Source organism: Talpa europaea (genome assembly GCF_964194135.1).
Source record: "Talpa europaea genome assembly, chromosome: 14".
Lineage (NCBI taxonomy): Eukaryota > Metazoa > Chordata > Mammalia > Eulipotyphla > Talpidae > Talpa > Talpa europaea.
Window position 1 is genome coordinate 62,160,558 of NC_140082.1, and position 17,902 is coordinate 62,178,459.

General features: G+C 51.7%; 1 protein-coding gene across 3 annotated transcripts; it reads left to right on the plus strand.

Moving 5' to 3' along the window:
• Window positions 1–841: 841 nt before the first annotated feature.
• Window positions 842–17,350, plus strand: PSEN2 (presenilin 2; the record flags this gene model as incomplete). Of its 3 annotated transcripts, none has more annotated exons than XM_084253121.1 (10): window positions 842–982; window positions 4,249–4,514; window positions 5,693–5,834; window positions 7,797–7,864; window positions 8,553–8,773; window positions 9,463–9,561; window positions 12,357–12,440; window positions 12,807–12,908; window positions 15,976–16,094; window positions 17,195–17,350. In XM_084253121.1, 10 exons carry the CDS (start codon window positions 842–844, stop codon window positions 17,348–17,350), a joined length of 1,398 nt encoding a protein of 465 aa, XP_084109247.1. The 3 variants fall into 3 exon arrangements, with proteins under 3 accessions (XP_084109247.1, XP_084109248.1, XP_084109249.1); XM_084253122.1 differs by having other exon boundaries at window positions 4,300–4,514; XM_084253123.1 differs by having other exon boundaries at window positions 4,300–4,514; window positions 12,810–12,908.
• Window positions 17,351–17,902: the final 552 nt, after the last annotated feature.

Below are 17,902 nucleotides of genomic sequence, written 5' to 3' on the forward strand. Positions count from 1 at the left end.
AAAACAAATTCAGAGTCTTTCCCCTGAAACTTCTATGCTCCCCCACCCCCAAGCCTGGCTCCTCTGGATTCTGCCCATTGTTTTACACATTGACCTTGTCCATCTGCCTCTAACTGCTCTGGGTTCTGTCCCTTTACCTCTGTCCATCCTGCTGCCACCTTAGTCAGGCCCAGTTCACCCTCTGTAGTTGGGGTGGGGGCCTCTCCTTCCCTTCTTCTTACTTTGTAACCAGTGACCTGACATTTCCAATCACAGATCTAACCTTATCTATCACCTGTGTGCTTGGAGAATAATATGTATTTTCTTAACATGGCATAGAGACATTTTACACATCCATAGCCCCACCCCACTCCGGCAGTGCAAGGACATGGAACATTTTCATGCCTTCTGGCCCAATCTCCCACCTGCAAAAGTATGTCTCCATCACATGTTATTCTCAAGAGTATTTTTTCAAATGACAAAATATATTTCTTTCTCATCTTCATATCCCTGGAGCCACGCACAGTTATTGGCACACAGTAGGTGTTCAACGTGTGTTTATTGATTGAATAAGCATGCTAGCAATTTGGAGTGGTCCTCATTTTTCTAGTTGTTCACTTATCTACCTGTGGCCTGCATCTTCCCAGGTTGGCCCCTTGAGAGGCTGCTGCAGCCTCTGTGATGGCTCTGAGGGACTCTTGATATAGCAAGACTGTTGCAGGGTCACTGTGGGCAAGACCTGTGTCCAGATATTCAGGCTGCCTCCAGCCAGCAGACTCAGTCCTCTGCTGCCTTTGCTTTACAACAAAGTGGAACGAGGTTCCTTGTGCTCCTTTTTCCAGGCCCTTCCCGAGGCAGGGCCATGCTCACGTTCATGGCCTCTGACAGCGAGGAAGACGTGTGTGACGAGCGTACATCCCTGATGTCAGCCGAGAGCCCCACGGCGCGTTCCTGCCAGGAGGGCCAGCAGGGCCCAGAGGACGGAGACAACGCTGCCCAGTGGGTAGGTTCCTAGCAGTTAGGCCTTGAAACAGCCCCATGGGGGCCTCCCTGGTGACCTAGGGTTTAAGTCTCAGCAGTACCATCACTTCGGCCTGAGTTCAATGCCTGGCCAGGGAGCTACCCACATGGCACAGCAGACCTCTCCTATCTTGTCTGCTGCTCTCCTCAGCAGTGTATTTCAGTAGATCTGCCTGTTCTGCTCCCCACTCTGTCTCTGGGGAATCCTCTCATCCCACACACCTCTGGCCTACACCCCAGTGCATCAATGCATAAATAAAATAAATCTTAAAAAAATAAAAATAAAAAAATAGGGCCTCCGCTGGTGGAGCAGCAGTTGAGCGCTGGGTTGCGAGGCTGCCCGCAGCCTCTGCAGCGCCAGTTCAATCCCCAGGCACCGGCAAGGGTCCCACAAAAAAAAAAAGGCAGCCCCTCAGGTTCCCATAACAAATGGATAGAAACCAGCCATTGCTGAGGTGGGAGGGGGCTGTAAAGGTGAGAAATGGCCAGATGGTGTCCATCCAGTGAGTGGATCTCTGTCTGTGCGGGTGCTGTTGTGGGCGCTGCATGTTCGCAGCCTGCTACAGTCGACTTTGCAGTGGGCTCGGTGACATTCTCCACCCCAGCCCCTGCCCCTTAGGTTGTTCTTTCCTCCTCAGGTTGTTCTTTCCACAGGGGAGACAGTGCTGCATGCGGGGAGGGCTGCAGAGAGGCTAGAGCACAGTGGGATGGGGACCTTGTTGGTAGATAGTCAGATGTGCTACCAAGAAATAAATACACCTATTTCATGTTCGCTTTGGAGGTGGGGGGTTGTTTAATTCCATTCAGACCACTCTCACAAAAATACCATAGACTGGATGGCTTGCAAACTAGGCATTTATTTCTCACTGTTCTGCAGGCTGCGGAGTATAAATTCAAAGCCCCAAGTATCCAATGAGGGCCTGCTCCAGTGCATAGATAGTTGTCTCTGTCCGTGTGCTCACCTGGAAGGTAGAAGGGGCAGCGCTCACCCCGTTCCCGTGGGTTCTGCCCTCATGACCTACCTGCCTGCCTCTCAAAGGCTACTCCTCCCAATACCAGCTCACCTGGGGTCAGGTTTCAACATCGGAGTTTGGCGGGGCACAAACTTTCAGACCACAGCAGGAAGGGTGGGTGGGCTGCATGGTGATCTTGTCTCCTCAGCCCACAGAGCGGGAGAAGTCACCTCGCCAAGTCATTTCCCTTCCCAGCAGGGTAAAACAGTGTCCAGTTTTGCCTGAGTCCCATTCTCTGTTTTTCCTTTTTGGGTATTTAAAAACTTTCCTGTATGGATTTTCTTCCTTCTGGCCAGTCTTTACCCCCTTGCTGAAATCTGAGATTATTTCTTCTGTCTTTCCTTGTACTCTGGGCAAAATCTCTCCCAACTGAAAGCTAACTAACTCACTGCTCCCAACTTACTGCCCAGTGGCTTCTAGGCCTTTTCTTGCTAACTTCTTCATCTTATCTCCTGGGGAGCTTGTGCTTTACAGTAGTTTCAGTTCCTGCTCATTGAAAGTTTTCCTTTTCTCTCTCAGTTGAATATCTAGATTGGATTTTTCCCTAAAAGAACAGATACTGAAACAATAGTCTTTTTAAATTTTTGTTTCATTTTGCTTTTCATTTGACTGTTACTCTAATTAACAAGATAGCTAATGGCCCTGAATTACTACAATTGCAAACCAGACATTTTTGGAGATGGGTGTATGCCAGCATTTGGCGGGCATCCTACTCTTTGCTGCTGTCTCACTTCCATTCACACCTTCCCATAGCCTGGAACCTCCCAGATGCTTGTTGTCCAGTTAGCCTCAGCTACAAATTAGTGTCCTGATTTTGGGGAAAATTTATTTTATTTATTTTACATACATTTTACATCATTCTTCCTTTTTGTTCATGTATGCTTTCTCCTCTCAGGTGTAGTCCCTGTAAAATTCCTATCACCAATTTACCCGTGAACCATCACCATAGTCCCTTGTGCTCTTCCCTCCCTTGTTTTGATCCCTCTCCCTCTCCCTCCTCTGCAGAGCACCTCTGTTTATAGTTGCCTGTTAATTTTATTTTTAATTTATTATAATTACTGTATTTTCCTGATCCCTTATTTGGTTTCCCTACATTCCTCCTATGAGTTAAACCATCTGTTATTTTTCTTTTTCTTTCTGGCTTATTTCACTGAGCATAATCCCTTCCAGCTCCATCCATGTTGCTGTGAATGGCATGAGTTTATCCTTCCTGATTGCTGAATAGTATTCCATCGTGTACATATACCACATCTTTTTGATCCAGTTATCTGTTTTGGGCATTTGGGTTGTTTCTCTATCTTGCCTGTTGTAAATAGTGCTGCAGTGAACATAGGGGTGTAGGTATCCTTTTGAATTAATGTTTTTATGTCCTTTGGGTCGATCCCTAGGAGTGGAATTGCTGGTTCATCTGGTAACTCTATTTTTAGTACTTTGAGGAACCTCCACACAGCTTTCCACCAGTTTGCACTCCCACTAGCAGTGTAAGAGAGTTCCTTTTTTTCCACATTCTCGCCAACATTTGTTTCCTGTTTTTTTAATATGTGCCATTCTCACTGGTGTAAGGTGGTATCTCATTGTGGTTTTGATTTGCATTTCCCTGATTACAGGTGATGTTGAACATTTTTTCATATGCCTGTTGGCCATTTGCATTTCCTCTTTGGAGAAATGTCTGTTTAGCTCTTCTGCCCATTGTTTGACTGGATTGTTTATTTTGTTTTTGTTGAGTCACATCAGCTCTTTATAGATCTTTGTCATCAGTCTGATTTGCGGGAAAATTTAAATGTAAATTTCTACTTCTGCAAATCCCGTGTCCTATTCACAGTCAGAGTCCCCATGTGTGGTGACTGTTCTGGTTTGTGATTTGTCAATTAGAAATGTGTATCTGTTTTCCTCCTATCACCCAGCCTGTCTCCAAATTAGTATGGCATGTGTCAGAACTTAGTGGCAACCCGAGTCCCTGAACTGAGAGAAGGAAGATCCGAAGTATGCCCCAGACTGGGAGGCCGTGCTGTCATTTGGCTGCGTGTGCCCTTTCCTCTGGCTGCCTCAGCCTCCCTTCCTCGATCTGTGGTGCTTAGTACCAACTCTAAGTCTTCTCTAGTCTTCCCCATAAATTGTCCTGGATTTCCAGCACTCCCATATCTAAACCACAACCCATAGACTGGTTCTTAGATCTGGAAAGAGACATTCACGCTTCCCAACTGGATTCCAAAACACCCATGCACTCAGTCTGTAGGTCCCGAGCTGGGTGTTCTGTGACCATCACTCACAATGCGCCTTCCCACAGAGAAGCCAGGAGAGCCAGGAGGACCACGAGGAGGACTCTGACCACTATGTCTGCAGTGGGGTGCCCGGACGGCCACCAGGCTTGGAGGAAGAGCTCACCCTTAAATATGGGGCAAAGCATGTGATCATGCTGTTTGTGCCTGTCACCCTGTGTATGGTTGTGGTAGTGGCCACCATCAAGTCCGTGCGTTTCTACACGGAGAAGAATGGACAGCTGTAAGTGGGGGCTGGGCAGAGAGGAGGGTGGGGTTGTGGGGCAGGGAAATGGGGTGCCACCTCCTTTGGTCACTGAATCTGTAGTTCATGCCGACAGGGATAAAGAACAGAGCCGGAAGCTGCCCGAGCGCACACCTCATCCGTATGCTGACTCCTGTCTGGGCGTGTTCCTAACCCCTCTCTGCCTCGGCTTCCTCGTGCATAATGGGCTTGGTGATGGGGTTCCTGGGAGAATCAAGCAGGCAGATGCACGTCAAGGGCCTAGTATCTGCTGCATGCGGGCTTTTCTGAAGCATGTGAGCCCTCAATGAGCAGCAGCAGCTCCGTGCTCTGAGGCCCAGCACTGTGCACGGCTGCCCCACCTGTCACTGTGTAACCACAAACAAGGGGGGAGTCTGGACCAGATGATTTCTTAGTTCACTTCCAGCTTGTGAGGGACATTTTTTTTATTTTGGTAAAAAGATTACAGACAGGCAGAAGTAGCAGCATAGAAAAACACGACTGCTCCTTGCCCTCCCTCCGCCCTCCCTCCTGTGGCAACCCCTGCTGAGTACCTACTGTAAAAATTTTCATTGAGCTTTGTTTTAAAATTTTTTAGAGAAAGGAGCAGGGAGAAAAGCTACTGTCCTCAGGAAGCATGGTCTGGTGGGGGTTAAGAGCAGGGCACAGGAGAAAATTATTCAGGGCACTTGAGAACCCAGCCAGTTTGCCTGAGGTGGCCCAGGCTGGGCAGCGGAGGTATACGTGATGGTCTGCTGGCCTTAGCTGTGTGTGCAGCTTGGGGTTGGTGCCAGATGGGGCAAGAGGAAGCAGCAAGGGCACTCGTAGGCTGCATGTAGTGATAGAGAGGTGGATGTGGGGAACTGCCTGGTCCTTCAGGGGCAGAGCAGAGAAGCATCTAAGAGAGATTTGAATTGATGGGAGTTGGGGAGCAGCAGATACCTTGGTGAGGGCATCCAGGCCCATCCACGTTGGGCTTAGCCAGCAGACTGAGGCCAGGGGTCCCGATGCCAGGATGGAAGCAGGAGCAGCTTCGAGCTGAGGGGCTGAAGGCAGGCAGAGCATCAGGTCGGGGGTGTCCCAGGTGCTTCCACCATACGGCCCTCTGGGCTCCTTTGGGGTAGGGCACGCGCAGAGCAGGCAGGAGCAGATTCTTTAGCCCTTGCATTCTCCCTCAGCATCTACACGCCATTCACTGAGGACACCCCCTCAGTGGGCCAGCGCCTCCTCAACTCCGTGCTGAACACCCTCATCATGATTAGCGTCATCGTGGTCATGACGATCTTCCTGGTTGTGCTCTACAAGTACCGCTGCTACAAGGTGAGCTGCGCCCTCTGCCCACACACACAGAAGCCATTGCTTGGTTGACCTATTAGACTCTTGTAGTCTGCAAAATAGACCGATTTTTGGTTCTCTTTCCCACCCTGCTCCTGCCCCAACCACGGATTACACAGTACCCCCCCGAGGAGGGCAGCTGTCTCTTCAACATTGTCCCACTTAATTGAGTTCCTCATTGCAGTGTTCAAAATGTCACTTCTCATATTCAGAGGTTGATTTTCTTTTGCTTCTCCTTCTGAAGAAGTGAGATGCTCCTTTATTTTTTTTAATTATTTATTTTTGTGTAGAAGAACTGGAGTGTAGACCAGAGGTGCAGAGTGAGGAGCAGAACAGGCAAAGTTACTGAAATACACTGCTGAGGGAAGCAGTGGGCGAGACAGGAGAGGTCTGCTGTGCCATATGTGGGTGAGCTTCCTGGTGGGGGATTGAACTCAGGCTGCCACCAGGGAGGCCTGAGATGTTCTGTTTGAGGCTGCCTTCACTCCATACTTTCCCTCCAGGTTTATTTTTATTTTCCCATTTCCCTTCTGGACGGCATGCTATGCAGAGGTCTTCCAGCACTGGGAGACACTGGGCTTAGGCCCCCTGTATCAGTGGAACCGCCACAGGGAGGAATAGAAGAGTTGAGGCTCTCCTGTGCCAACCCATGGGCCTGGCTTTCCCTGAAGACCCCGTCAGCCTGGAGGCATGGTCTTAGGCTTTTTCTCCCAAGGAAGACTTTCAAGTCCAAAAAACCAGAAGGAAGCTAAGCCAGGCATTGTCTATTTTAAAGTTGTTCACATGGCTTGCAGAGCACTCTACATTCAAGCTGCTGCCATCTATGGAGGAGGCAGAAAGACAGAAGGGCCTCACTCTAGATAGATAAGCCCTGTCCCAGTTGTGGGTGACCATAGTAGGCATGATGGGTATCTCCATGTGAATGAGATATTACGAGTTTTTGATTGGGATAGGGAGGATAGAGGATGGTAGGGAGCAAGTAAGGGGGATGCTTGTTGGGGGCAGTCGGTACCAGTTGGAGAAGCATGGAACTGGCATTGCTGTGGCTGGCCAGTGGCAGGGACCATTCCCAGGGCCTGTAAGGGGGCAATTCGGCCATCCTTTTCATAAGGCTTATTTGGAGGCTCCGTGATCCTTAGGCCGTAGAAGATGGTGGCACTAGGTGGGGCAACTGGGAGGAAGGTCAGCACATCCCATGCTGTGTGCTCAGCATGACCTTGACTCTGCATTCACTCCAGGTAAACCAGGTCCCCCTTGAAGTTCCCAGTGGCCAAACTGGTGACTGATGGGTCTGTCCTCAGGGAGGAGTCTGGTAATGGTGGCACTGCCATGCCACTGATGGCTGGCTATGGGGCTGGTTTAAAATCACCTACCCTTGTCCTTGACTCTCCTTGTTTGGCCAGAAGAGAAGGAACTTGTCCTTCTGAGGCCCTGTTTATAGACCCTCAGGTGAGAGGGTCTTCCTGGGACTTCCCTGGTTGTCTCTGTTCTGAAAAAGCTCCCTCGAGAGCCTGCCCTGGTCACCCAGCATCCCTGCTCAGTCCCCTTTCATTTTGTCCTACCAGGTTGTTGTGTTTTTTTTTTTTTTTTATATAGCTCGTATCACAACCTTCTGTACTTGTGTATGTATTTATTGTCCAACTGTCTTCACTCTGGAACACAGCACACGTTATCTCCAGCGCCTGGCGTGAGCATGTCCTGCCTACACGAATGAGTGGGGGGCAGGGAGAGCACAGACCTGGGTGTTTTGGCCCCTCATGTGCTTCCTGGTGACCTTGAAAGGACTCCTTGGATTTCTGTGCCCTTGTTACCTGTAAAATGGCTGCCTGGTACCTTCCAGCAGAGTCAGGAAGGAGCCTATCAAAGATTTTCAGGCTTAGGTGTCAGTTCCAAATATCGTGTGATTTAGGGACACCTCATGGTCACTCTGCCTGTTTCTGTGTCTAGTTTATCCACGGCTGGTTGATCATGTCCTCTCTGATGTTGCTGTTCCTCTTCACCTATATCTACCTCGGGTAAGTGGCAGCTGGTGAGGAGCAGGGTCCTCGGGGACCCCTCCCCCTGCAGCACAAGTGGATATGAAGGATCTGGGTGGGAGAGGTGCCCGTCGGGCCCCACATCCTCCCGATGTCACTGCTCTAAGAGCCCAGGCCTGCGGGCCCCCATTCCCAGGGCCTGCTTGGCATGGAGTGGGGTCCAGGGTCACCACACATCTCTGGTTCCTACTTTAAAACAATTAAGCCGAGTCATCATGTATGTAGGAGGCTCTCTGAACCCAAAGAAGGTAGAAACCCCTAAAGATTTACATGCTAATCTTCAGGTTGGGCCGGGTTCCTCTGGCTTATGGCTTCTAGTGCCCTGCGCTTGGAACACCAGCCTGACCCACAGGCCCACTGGAGTAAAGGAGAAATAACTTTCCCGAGGGCCTTTTTCATGGGTGAAGGGCCTTCCACATCGTGCCAGCACGCATTTACATGAACCAACCCAAAAACTGAGCCATCAGTTATTCTTCCACCTGTTCTAGAAAATATTACACATGTTAAGTGGTAGGACTCCTAGACATGGGGAAAGAGGTGTTTAGTAAGTGAAGTTAGAAGTTGAAAGACCCAGGTTGAACTTAGTGGTTGAGGAACAGGGGTGTTGAACTGTCTGACGCTAACATCTCTGAGACCCCACCCCACGGGTTCGACTTTGGTCCCACAGAGAAGTGCTCAAGACCTACAACGTGGCCATGGACTACCCCACCCTCTTCCTGACCGTCTGGAACTTCGGGGCGGTGGGCATGGTGTGCATCCACTGGAAGGGCCCCCTGGTGCTGCAGCAGGCGTACCTCATCATGATCAGCGCGCTCATGGCCTTGGTGTTCATCAAGTACCTCCCAGAGTGGTCTGCGTGGGTCATCCTGGGCGCCATCTCTGTGTATGGTAGGTGGGTGCAGGCAGGCGTGCATCCCGGGTAGGTGGGTCGGGGTGGTGGTGGGGCATCCGGGCTGAGTCCTTCTCTCTACTTCACAAAAGGTGTGGGTCCTGGAGCAGACTCTCCGTCCCTAAGGAGTTCTGGTTGTGCTCCCTTCTGAGAGCTTCAAAGTTCCATAGACTCAGACTATTGACATGGTTGGTTATCAGTAAGAATAGATGTTTATTGCATGCATACTGTTAAGCCCTCAATGCAGCTGAGCTGTTTATTCCTTTGAACAACCCTGAAGTTGGGCACAATAGCTGCAGATAATGAGGACCCTCAGTGTTAGCTGCTCCTCGATTAGTACGAGCACAATGACCTTATGACTGTCGCTGTGCTGTTGCTGCCACTGGAAGGATGAGGAGTTTGAGCCCATTGTTTGGGTCTTGAGGCAACAGCTTTTCCATGGTTGCAGTTCACCCTTTTAAACCAGACTCCATTCTAGGCCCCAGCCAGTGCAGACTCTGGAGAGTGTGACTGGAAACTGATGGGTTGGGATGCTAGAATAAAGGACAGGGTGTGTTATGAGAGCCTTGCACTAGGCCTCGGACAAATGCATCTCCTGTGCTCCCTGTTGGAGGGCTGGCTCTTCTCTGGGGGCGACTTGGGAATAAATATCTTTTTGAACATGACAAGGATGTCTTTGTTTTCCCAGATCTCGTAGCTGTGTTGTGCCCCAAAGGGCCACTGCGAATGCTGGTGGAAACTGCTCAGGAGAGAAATGAGCCCATATTTCCTGCCTTGATATACTCATGTGAGTGGTGCCCGTGCCTCCACGTGAATGTGTGGTCAAAGGAGGCCTAAGGTGGGGATAAGGGGCTGCTCCCTGGCCATGGCCTTCAGAGTTACTAGGAGAGTCACCTATACCTGACCAAAGGGGAGGAGTTGCCTTGGTGATCGCAGGAGGGTCTTCACCTTCTGACCCCTGTGTCTTGGCTGTTACTCAGGAAGTAACTTGGAGGGTTATAGTGGGAAGGGGGCTTTAGGGGTCTTGGCCAGCCCTTCAGCGCACCCCTTCTCCAGTGCATGTGGTGGGTATAGGCCATGTTCCCATGAACCTGAAGCCATCCCCAGAGCTCTTGAAGGCAGGGGCTTGGGTGAACAGGGTGCCCCTGTCTTTTTCACTGGGCTTCCCCAACAGCTGTAAGACTGACAGAAGTTGCGTCTTTCTTTTTTTTTTTTTTTTTTAAAGATTTATTTATTTATTTATATAAGCGCTGAGTATAGTCAGAAGCGCGGGAGGGTGAGAGAATTCACCAGAGCCAAAGCAGGGAACAGAACAGGCAGACTGACGAAATACACTGCTGAGGGGAGCAGCGGCCGTGGCAGGAGAGTTCTGCGCGCCATGTGGGACCCTCGCCCGGTCGCCGGGGATTGAACCGGTGCTGCAGAGGCTGCGGGCAGCTTCGCAGCCCAGCAATTAACCGCTGTGCCACCAGGGGAGGCCCGACAGAAGTTGTTTCTGAAGGGAAGGCACATGGAATGATCACTTTTGGCCTTTAGGTCAGTCAACAGGCAGGGATTTGGATTTATATATGCATTCAAATGGCTGTGTCAGATTCCCCCTTTGTACCACCATGCTGTGCTTTGGGGTGCAGTGTGATCTTCAGCCTTACAGAGTTCACAGCCCTATAGCTTTGATGCCTTCCCCTCTGTTGACAGTTGGTTTGTTTAAATAGAGAATCTGATTTTCTGGGACTGAGCAGTCTGCAGGGTGCACTGGGAACACCTTATATAATGACTGCAGAGTTCTGGATAATCTCTCTGCAACTGGAGACTCACTTGTGGTGGAGAATCAGGGGCAGCATGGCCCACAGTGTGAACACACTTTCCAGGCCCATGGTGAAGAGGAGGAGATACCACATATGGAAAGACTGAGACGATGCTGGATTTCATTCACTGTCTCTGTGCTCTCATGGGGCTTATGTTCTAGGAGAGGGGACAAGCAGTAATTAAGAAACACGTAAGCCAGGAGTGAATGCTCTATAGAAATATAAGGCAGGGCCAGGGACCTGAGGACTTAAGGGGAAGAGAGGGTAGGGATGCTGTGTTGCATAAGGTGGCCAAGGAAGCCTTCTGTCATCAGGGGACATTTTACTAGAGATCTGCTTTAGGGAAATCTGGGTACAGTGTTCCAGACAGAAGGAACAGCAGCTGGTGCAAAGGTCCTGAGGTGGCAGTGGGCCTGCTCTGCTCAGGGGTACCCTGAGGCCAGGTAGAGGGACAGGACCAGATCACTGAGGCCCTGCAGGCCATGGTGAGGACTTTGACCCCATTCCTTTGTGAGATGTGATACTACTAGGGGATTTCAAACCCACCTGATTTCATGTTTTAAGAGGATCATGTGGGTTGCTGAGTGTGGAGAACATAATATATAAAGGATAAGAGTGGTAGCTGGAGCCAGGTTTGCAGGGAATGGGGTTTGACCTCAGGCAGCAGTGGAGGTATTGAGTTGTTGGAGTCTGGGAACCTTTTGGAGGCAGGATTAGCAAGATTTGCTCATGGTTGGAATTGTGGGTGTTGAGAAAGAGATGGATGCTTCGGGCCTGAGCCACAGAAAGGGTGGCATTGCCAGCTCCTGAGAGGGAGGGCAAAGGCCACTGGGGCTAGAAAGGGTAGTTCAGTGTTGGGGACATGCCAGCTTGGGACACTCACCAGACAGCCAGGTGGAGAGTGAGAGTGAGGGCCACGCAGGATCAGAGTTTCCAGGCCAGAGGGGAAAACAGTTGGTACTGCGTGGTGCAGCGCTTTCTCCTCTGTACACTTACCCAGGAGAGTTGAAAGCGGACTTTTTATAACTATACTCACAGCAAAGAGGTGCAAGCAACCCAAGTGTGTATTGATGAATGAATGAACAAACCAATACAGGCATGCCATAGTATGCAATGTTATTTAATCTTAAAAAGAAATGAAATCCTGTCACTTGCTACAACATGGATGAACCTTGAGGACATTATGCTGTGAGAAATAAGCCAAGCACAGAAGGTAAATACTATGTGCTCTCACCTGCATGAGGTGCCTGGAGTAGCCAGAGGAACAGAAAGTAGAATGGCACTGGTAGTGAGGAAAGGGTCGTGGGGAGTTTGTGTTCATTGGGTTCAGAGTTTTAGTTTTGCAAGGTGAGAAAGTTCTGGAGATCTGTTTCACAACAGTCTGGATAGAGTTAATGCTGCTAAACTGAAAACTTTAAAATGGTGACGACTATACCCTTTTTTGTGGGTTTTTTTTTTTGTGTGTGTGTTTTTTTCTGGCCACATTAAAAAGCACAATTTGTTCACCTGATATTATTGTCCCCCCAATACAATGTGTTCATTGATATTATCGTTTTCGTGAGGAGGCAAAAGAGACAGGAAAAGGCATTGTCTGCCCACACCTGGTCCATGAGTTGGGTTCCCTGCTCCGGTGGCTCCTAACAGTGGGCACTACCAACACCCATGGGAAGTGAGGTACCAGGCAAGCCTCTGGTGCACAAACTGGGCCACCTGCCCCCCGGCCCTGGGAGCAGCCGCAGGGAACACTGCCTGCATCATCACCCTTTCTCCTTCCCAGCTGCCATGGTGTGGACAGTGGGCATGGCCAAGCTGGACCCCTCCTCGCAGGGAGCCCTGCAGCTTCCCTACGACCCAGAGATGGGTAAGTCTGGGGGACGAGATGGTTTCTCCTCACGGGGGGTACCTCCTCCGTTGCACTCAGTCGGCCTGGCCTCTCCAGGAAGCTCGAGATCAGAAGGGCAGGAGAGGTAACCAGCCTTCCTGACATACGCATCTCAGAGACGGAGTAAGGACGGGGCTTTGGTCCTCTGCCCCGGCCCCATTTCTTGTGTTCTCCCTCCCTTGTTAGGTGCAATCATGAACCTTCGTGTTAGAGCTGGGTGAGGTGGCTGGGTCAGGGCTCTGAGGGACTCACGTTGTTCCCTGAGACCCCCTGACTGGGCTTTTGTCTCTCGCCCTTACTGCCCCCTCATGTGGTGACCATCATCGTCTTTTCCTGGACACCCAGAAGAAGATTCCTATGACAGTTTTGGGGAACCTTCCTACCCTGAAGTCTTTGAACCCCCGCTGCCTGGCTACCCGGGAGAAGACTTGGAGGAAGAGGAGGAAAGTAAGGTGCCCCAACAGCCTGTAGGTCCCGGGGTGGGGTTCCCTGAAATCAAGGGAGGCGGAACGGGGGCCTCTTTTCACACTGGGGAGTTTACAAAAGTTAGGGCAAATCCTGCAAATGCGGACCCCGGTTGGCTGGCCAGAGGGACTGTCACACTGAGGCTACGCACACATGTAGTTGGGTTCACTGAATGCTGCTCCGTGCTGGGCCAGGCCAGGGAGCTTCACGCAGGCCCAGCTGTGCTGGCACTCACTGTCCAGCAGGCCCAGGCACTAATCACACGTGCTGCGAGCCTGGGGTGGATGGTTAGGCGAGCTTGGGGTGCTGAGGAGACAGATGGGGGTTCTTGACCTGGTCCCAATGGATCAAGTTACCCAGGAAGTAACTTAGAGCTAAACTCCAGAGATTGAGCCACTGCAGGAAAAAGAAGTGGGGGGGTGTTTCTGGCTGCGGGGACAGTAGGAGCAGAGACCATGGGGCAGATGGCACCCAGCTAGACAAAGTGAAAGCAGGACACTGAGCAAAGTGCACAGATGGGGCTTGAGGCTTCACTTGGGACTTGAAGGGCCTCAGAGGAAGGAGGATCTGGCCTGTGTCCATGAGCACTGCGGGCAGTGGGGTTTGAGTTGCGTGGGAGATGGGCTGTGAAGGGGGCCAGGTCATAGCCAGGGGATAGTTCCATCCCGACAAGTGCACTTGAGTTTGAAGATCGAGTGCCCCTTGGGACCTGCAGTGTGGCTGTGAGGAGCGGGAGGATGGGAGTTGGAGATGGTGGGTAGCTAGGAGCTCGCAAAGCAGGCTGGGCTGAGCAGGTCTGATGGGGCCCTGGAAGACAGGGCAGGGGGCAGTGTTGGGGTGGTGCCCTAATGGCTGGGGTGGCGGAAGAGCAGGTGTGGAAGATGAACCCAGAGATAGGGCTGTTTACTTTAGGAGAGTAAACAGTCTTTCCGTCAGCACACAGTTAGAGACCACTGCTATGTGCCAGCTGACACATGAGAGTATGGAGCCGCTGCAGTTTTAAGGCAGCCTCTGCCCTGGAGAAGTTTCCCCTGGGAGCAGTCCAGGTGGTGAGTGGGAGGTCTCAGGGCAAGTCTGGGGAAGAAGGTAGCTAAGGGGCCTTGAGGACGAGCGGGCGCTCACCCAGCAGGCGGGCTGCTGTGCTGTAGCTAATCATGGGAAAGGGCACAAGACCACCCTCCTGCACTTAGCAACCACAAGCTTGGAGGTCTCCAGCGTCTGGCTAGTTGGCTACAAACCCAGGGTCCTCCCCTCAGATTTGACAACTCACCTGGAATCACACACAGAACACAGAGTTTTATTTCAGAGAATACAGCTCAGGACCAGACAGACCATATAGTGAGGTCTGTGAGGGTCCCAAGCGCGCTCTTCTGGGACGTCAGGGCGCGTCACAACCCAGCACCCGGGCAAGTTCGTGGAGGTGCAGGGTCTCCAGTGTTTGTGGGTTTCAGTAACAGGCGTGACTGATTGAACCATCTCTATTCACATGCCTGAGCTGCCCCTCCAGCCCCTCCCCTCCCCCAGAGGTCCAGCTGGCTGAGTCACAAGCCCTGCTGATCCTCTCATCCGCATAAACCCAAGTGGGATCCCAGTGGCTACTGAACCAAACCGTGCTGACACTCCATTACTTGGGGATTCAAAGGATTTAGTCTCCCTCCCAGGAGCCAGGGACAGAAGCCGCCATTATACTGCATCATTGGCAAAGGTTCCCCTGAGAGAGATGGACACTTTTGGGGAACTCTAGGCTGGGGGTGACTGGGCAAGGGAGCTGTGGGGGGAGAGTTAGACCTGAAGGGGTGTGCTGTACTCAAGGAGCAGCTCAGATTCGATCATGGAGGCGGTAGGGAGCAGGGATGGTTTCTGTGTGGTCCACATAGACCATGGCAGCTGCAAGGTATGCAGACTCCTGGAGGCCAGGAGGGGATGAGGCTGTGGATGGGAGAGGCGAGCCCTTGGGGTCCACACCCAGGCAGCGGTGGAGAGGAGCTGGAGCTGCCCACCCATGGGACAGACGAGCTTGCAGGCTTGTCTGGGTGAGGGGCCAGGAGGGAGGCATAGTGGATGCCCAAGGGCAAGGTGAGACAGCAGGTGTAAGGGTCTATAGGATATCCAGGTGAGATGCCAGTGGACACATGAAGGGGGGGGGCACTCAGGGAGGAGTCAGGTCAGTCTTTGATATTCAAGTTGGAGTCTTCAGCATAGCATGTCCAGACTGTGGACCCCAAGAAGGGACTCCTGGGATGGTGCAGTCAGAATGGAGAGTGATAGGGACACCACCCATGTCCTTGTTGGTCATGGGGTGAAAGGGACAGTTGGAGCGGAGCCTGACAGAGGCCACCTTGACCAGGAGGGGGGATGCTGCATGTTTGGAGCCAGAGGAAGGAAGAAGAGGGGTGTGGATGAGGCAGCAAGCAGTACGTGTCCGTGGCGCAGGCTGTCTCAAGTCTAGGTGATTACATAAATATTTTTATTATTGTCTATGGTGAGCAAAAGTACCCTATAAACTAAAGAAAAGCTACTTGAAAGCATTTTAGAAGCTCTTCTTTCCTTATCAGTCACAAATAAGCTAATTACAAATTGTTTGTTTTTAAGGGGAGGGGGTCTCCAGAGGACCTCTAGGTATTACACACACACTTGAAAATAGTGAGATTAAATTTCCTATAAAACATTTATACTTAAACTGAGCAGTTAGTGTGCAACAGTCTCCAGTGCCGGACATGGCATTTTGATTTGCTCTTTTCTTTACTCAGGTAAGTGCCAACCACAGGTTTTACCTTTGCAGCCCACATTGCAAATCCTCCAGTCCATGGGATCCCCTAGCACCACTAGCTACTCTTTTTCAAATCCAGTCCTTGTCCCAGAGTCCAGGTGAGGTGGGCTGTGGGTATGTTGACACCAACCCTTCTGGCCCCCCAAGGACCTCAGGGCCCCTGGCCCCTGATTCCCTTGGGCTGGGCAGAGCAGCTGGACTGCTTGGCTGGTGTCAGCCTCCTCTGTCACTGCCTCTTGGGGCTTTAAAAAGATGACAGGTTCACTCTTCCCCACACAGGAGGGGTGAAGCTTGGCCTCGGAGACTTCATCTTCTACAGCGTGCTGGTGGGCAAGGCGGCGGCCACGGGCAGTGGCGACTGGAACACCACGCTGGCCTGCTTCGTGGCCATCCTCATCGTGAGTGGGCTGGGGCATGACATGGGACACAATATCCCGAGGGAATTTTCAGTCTTGACAAGATGCAGGGACTGGGCCTGGGACGGGCTCTGACATTATATGGTTGCCTTGGTGTCGAGGGCTTGGCTGAAAGCTCTGCGCCCTTGTCTCAAGTCACTGTGAGGCTGGGGAGCTTACCTGAGATTTATAGAAGAGGACGTAGAAGGAGGGCCTGGCCTGTGGACCACAGAGCTCCTGAGAGACGAGCTGTGTCAGGTCTCTGACTCTGGCTGTGTGTTTTCCCTCCTCTGCCACCCAGACACCGTGGCTTTTAGGGGTGGCCCCATCACTTTGAAACCCCAGGGGTGGAATTAGGAGATTCTTGTAGTCATTTCAGAAGAGGGGTGGGTGCCAGATACACCTTGTGGGGGAAATGTCCTGTGACTTCCCCTAGTTCTCTGCCCTGTGAGGCACATTGAAGCCAAGGCTGCAGATCTTTGGAGATCCTGTGCCTGCCCAAAGTGCATTTCAGGGCTGGAGTAATGGAACCTCCAACACCCTCAGCTCTGGATTGTCTGACTTGTTGCCCTGCTGTCCCCAAATCTGGGACAATCATTCTCGTTCCCTGGCTCTTCCCTGAGCCACTGGCTGCATCAGCCAGGGGGGCACAAGGCGGGCAGCCGCTGCGCCTGCTTCTAAGGGCAGGATGGTGCTGAGCATCTCTGGTTCCCAGGCTATTAGCTGCTGAGAACTTCACTGGAATCTGAGTCCAGTTACATATAAACGTAGCCCCTGAGGGCAGGCGTCCTACCACCGTGTCACACGTGTCACTCCATAGCCAGTTGGAGGGATGACCTGGGAGAGGTTGCCCTGTTGTAGGAGACGGAGGCCTGCTTTCTGGCTCATTCACTGACATGCAGTGTGTTATGTTAGGGATGGAACCCCTGCCCTCTGGCACCTCACAGAGCTGTCAACAGGACCAGGGAAGATGGTGGGGTGTCCAGAGCTAATGCCCAAGAAGTCCTTGAACAGCCCTGAGCCTGGAGGCTGGGCTGTCACTAGCCCTTCCCTGCCCTCCGCACCAGTGGTCAGGTCTCACCCCTCCCCTTACCGTCCTGCAGGGATTGTGTCTGACTCTCCTGCTGCTGGCCGTGTTCAAGAAGGCGCTGCCCGCCCTGCCCATCTCCATCACGTTTGGGCTCATCTTCTACTTCTCCACGGACAACCTGGTGCGCCCTTTCATGGACACCTTGGCCTCCCATCAGCTCTACATCTGAGGGGGCGGGGCACTGCGGGCCAGGTGTAGGAAATTTTAACTGCAGTTGTATAGCTTTACATTCTAGTGCCATATATTTTTAAGACTTTTCTTTCAGTAAGAAAAAAAGAGAATAAAAAAGAATTGTGTTTACTTCATGAAGAGGAAGAACCAGTTTCTTGGTGCTAGTGGTTTTGTCACCAGATCTCGGCTCTCCCTCCGCGAACACTCGCTTCACTGATCAGAAGCAGGAAGCGGATCTAGAAGAACCGAGGAGGGCTAGAGACGTGGGGCCCGTGAGAAGGCGCCACCCGCACAACCCCGCCTGGGGTGCTCCGAGGGTCAAGACACGATGGCGGGCGTGCAGGTACTCGGGGCCAGGAGTCCAGCCCTGACAGCTCTCAGCACCGATGGCTCTGGCTGGAGAAGAAAAGCCAATTTTCTCTGCAAGGAATGTCCCCAAGCTTTGTCTACGATGGAGCCATTATTTTATTACCTTTAGAAACTGAGTCCTATTTTTGTTCCAGCAGTGACTGCTGGGAAGTGGCTTAATATTAATGTCAATAAATAGATG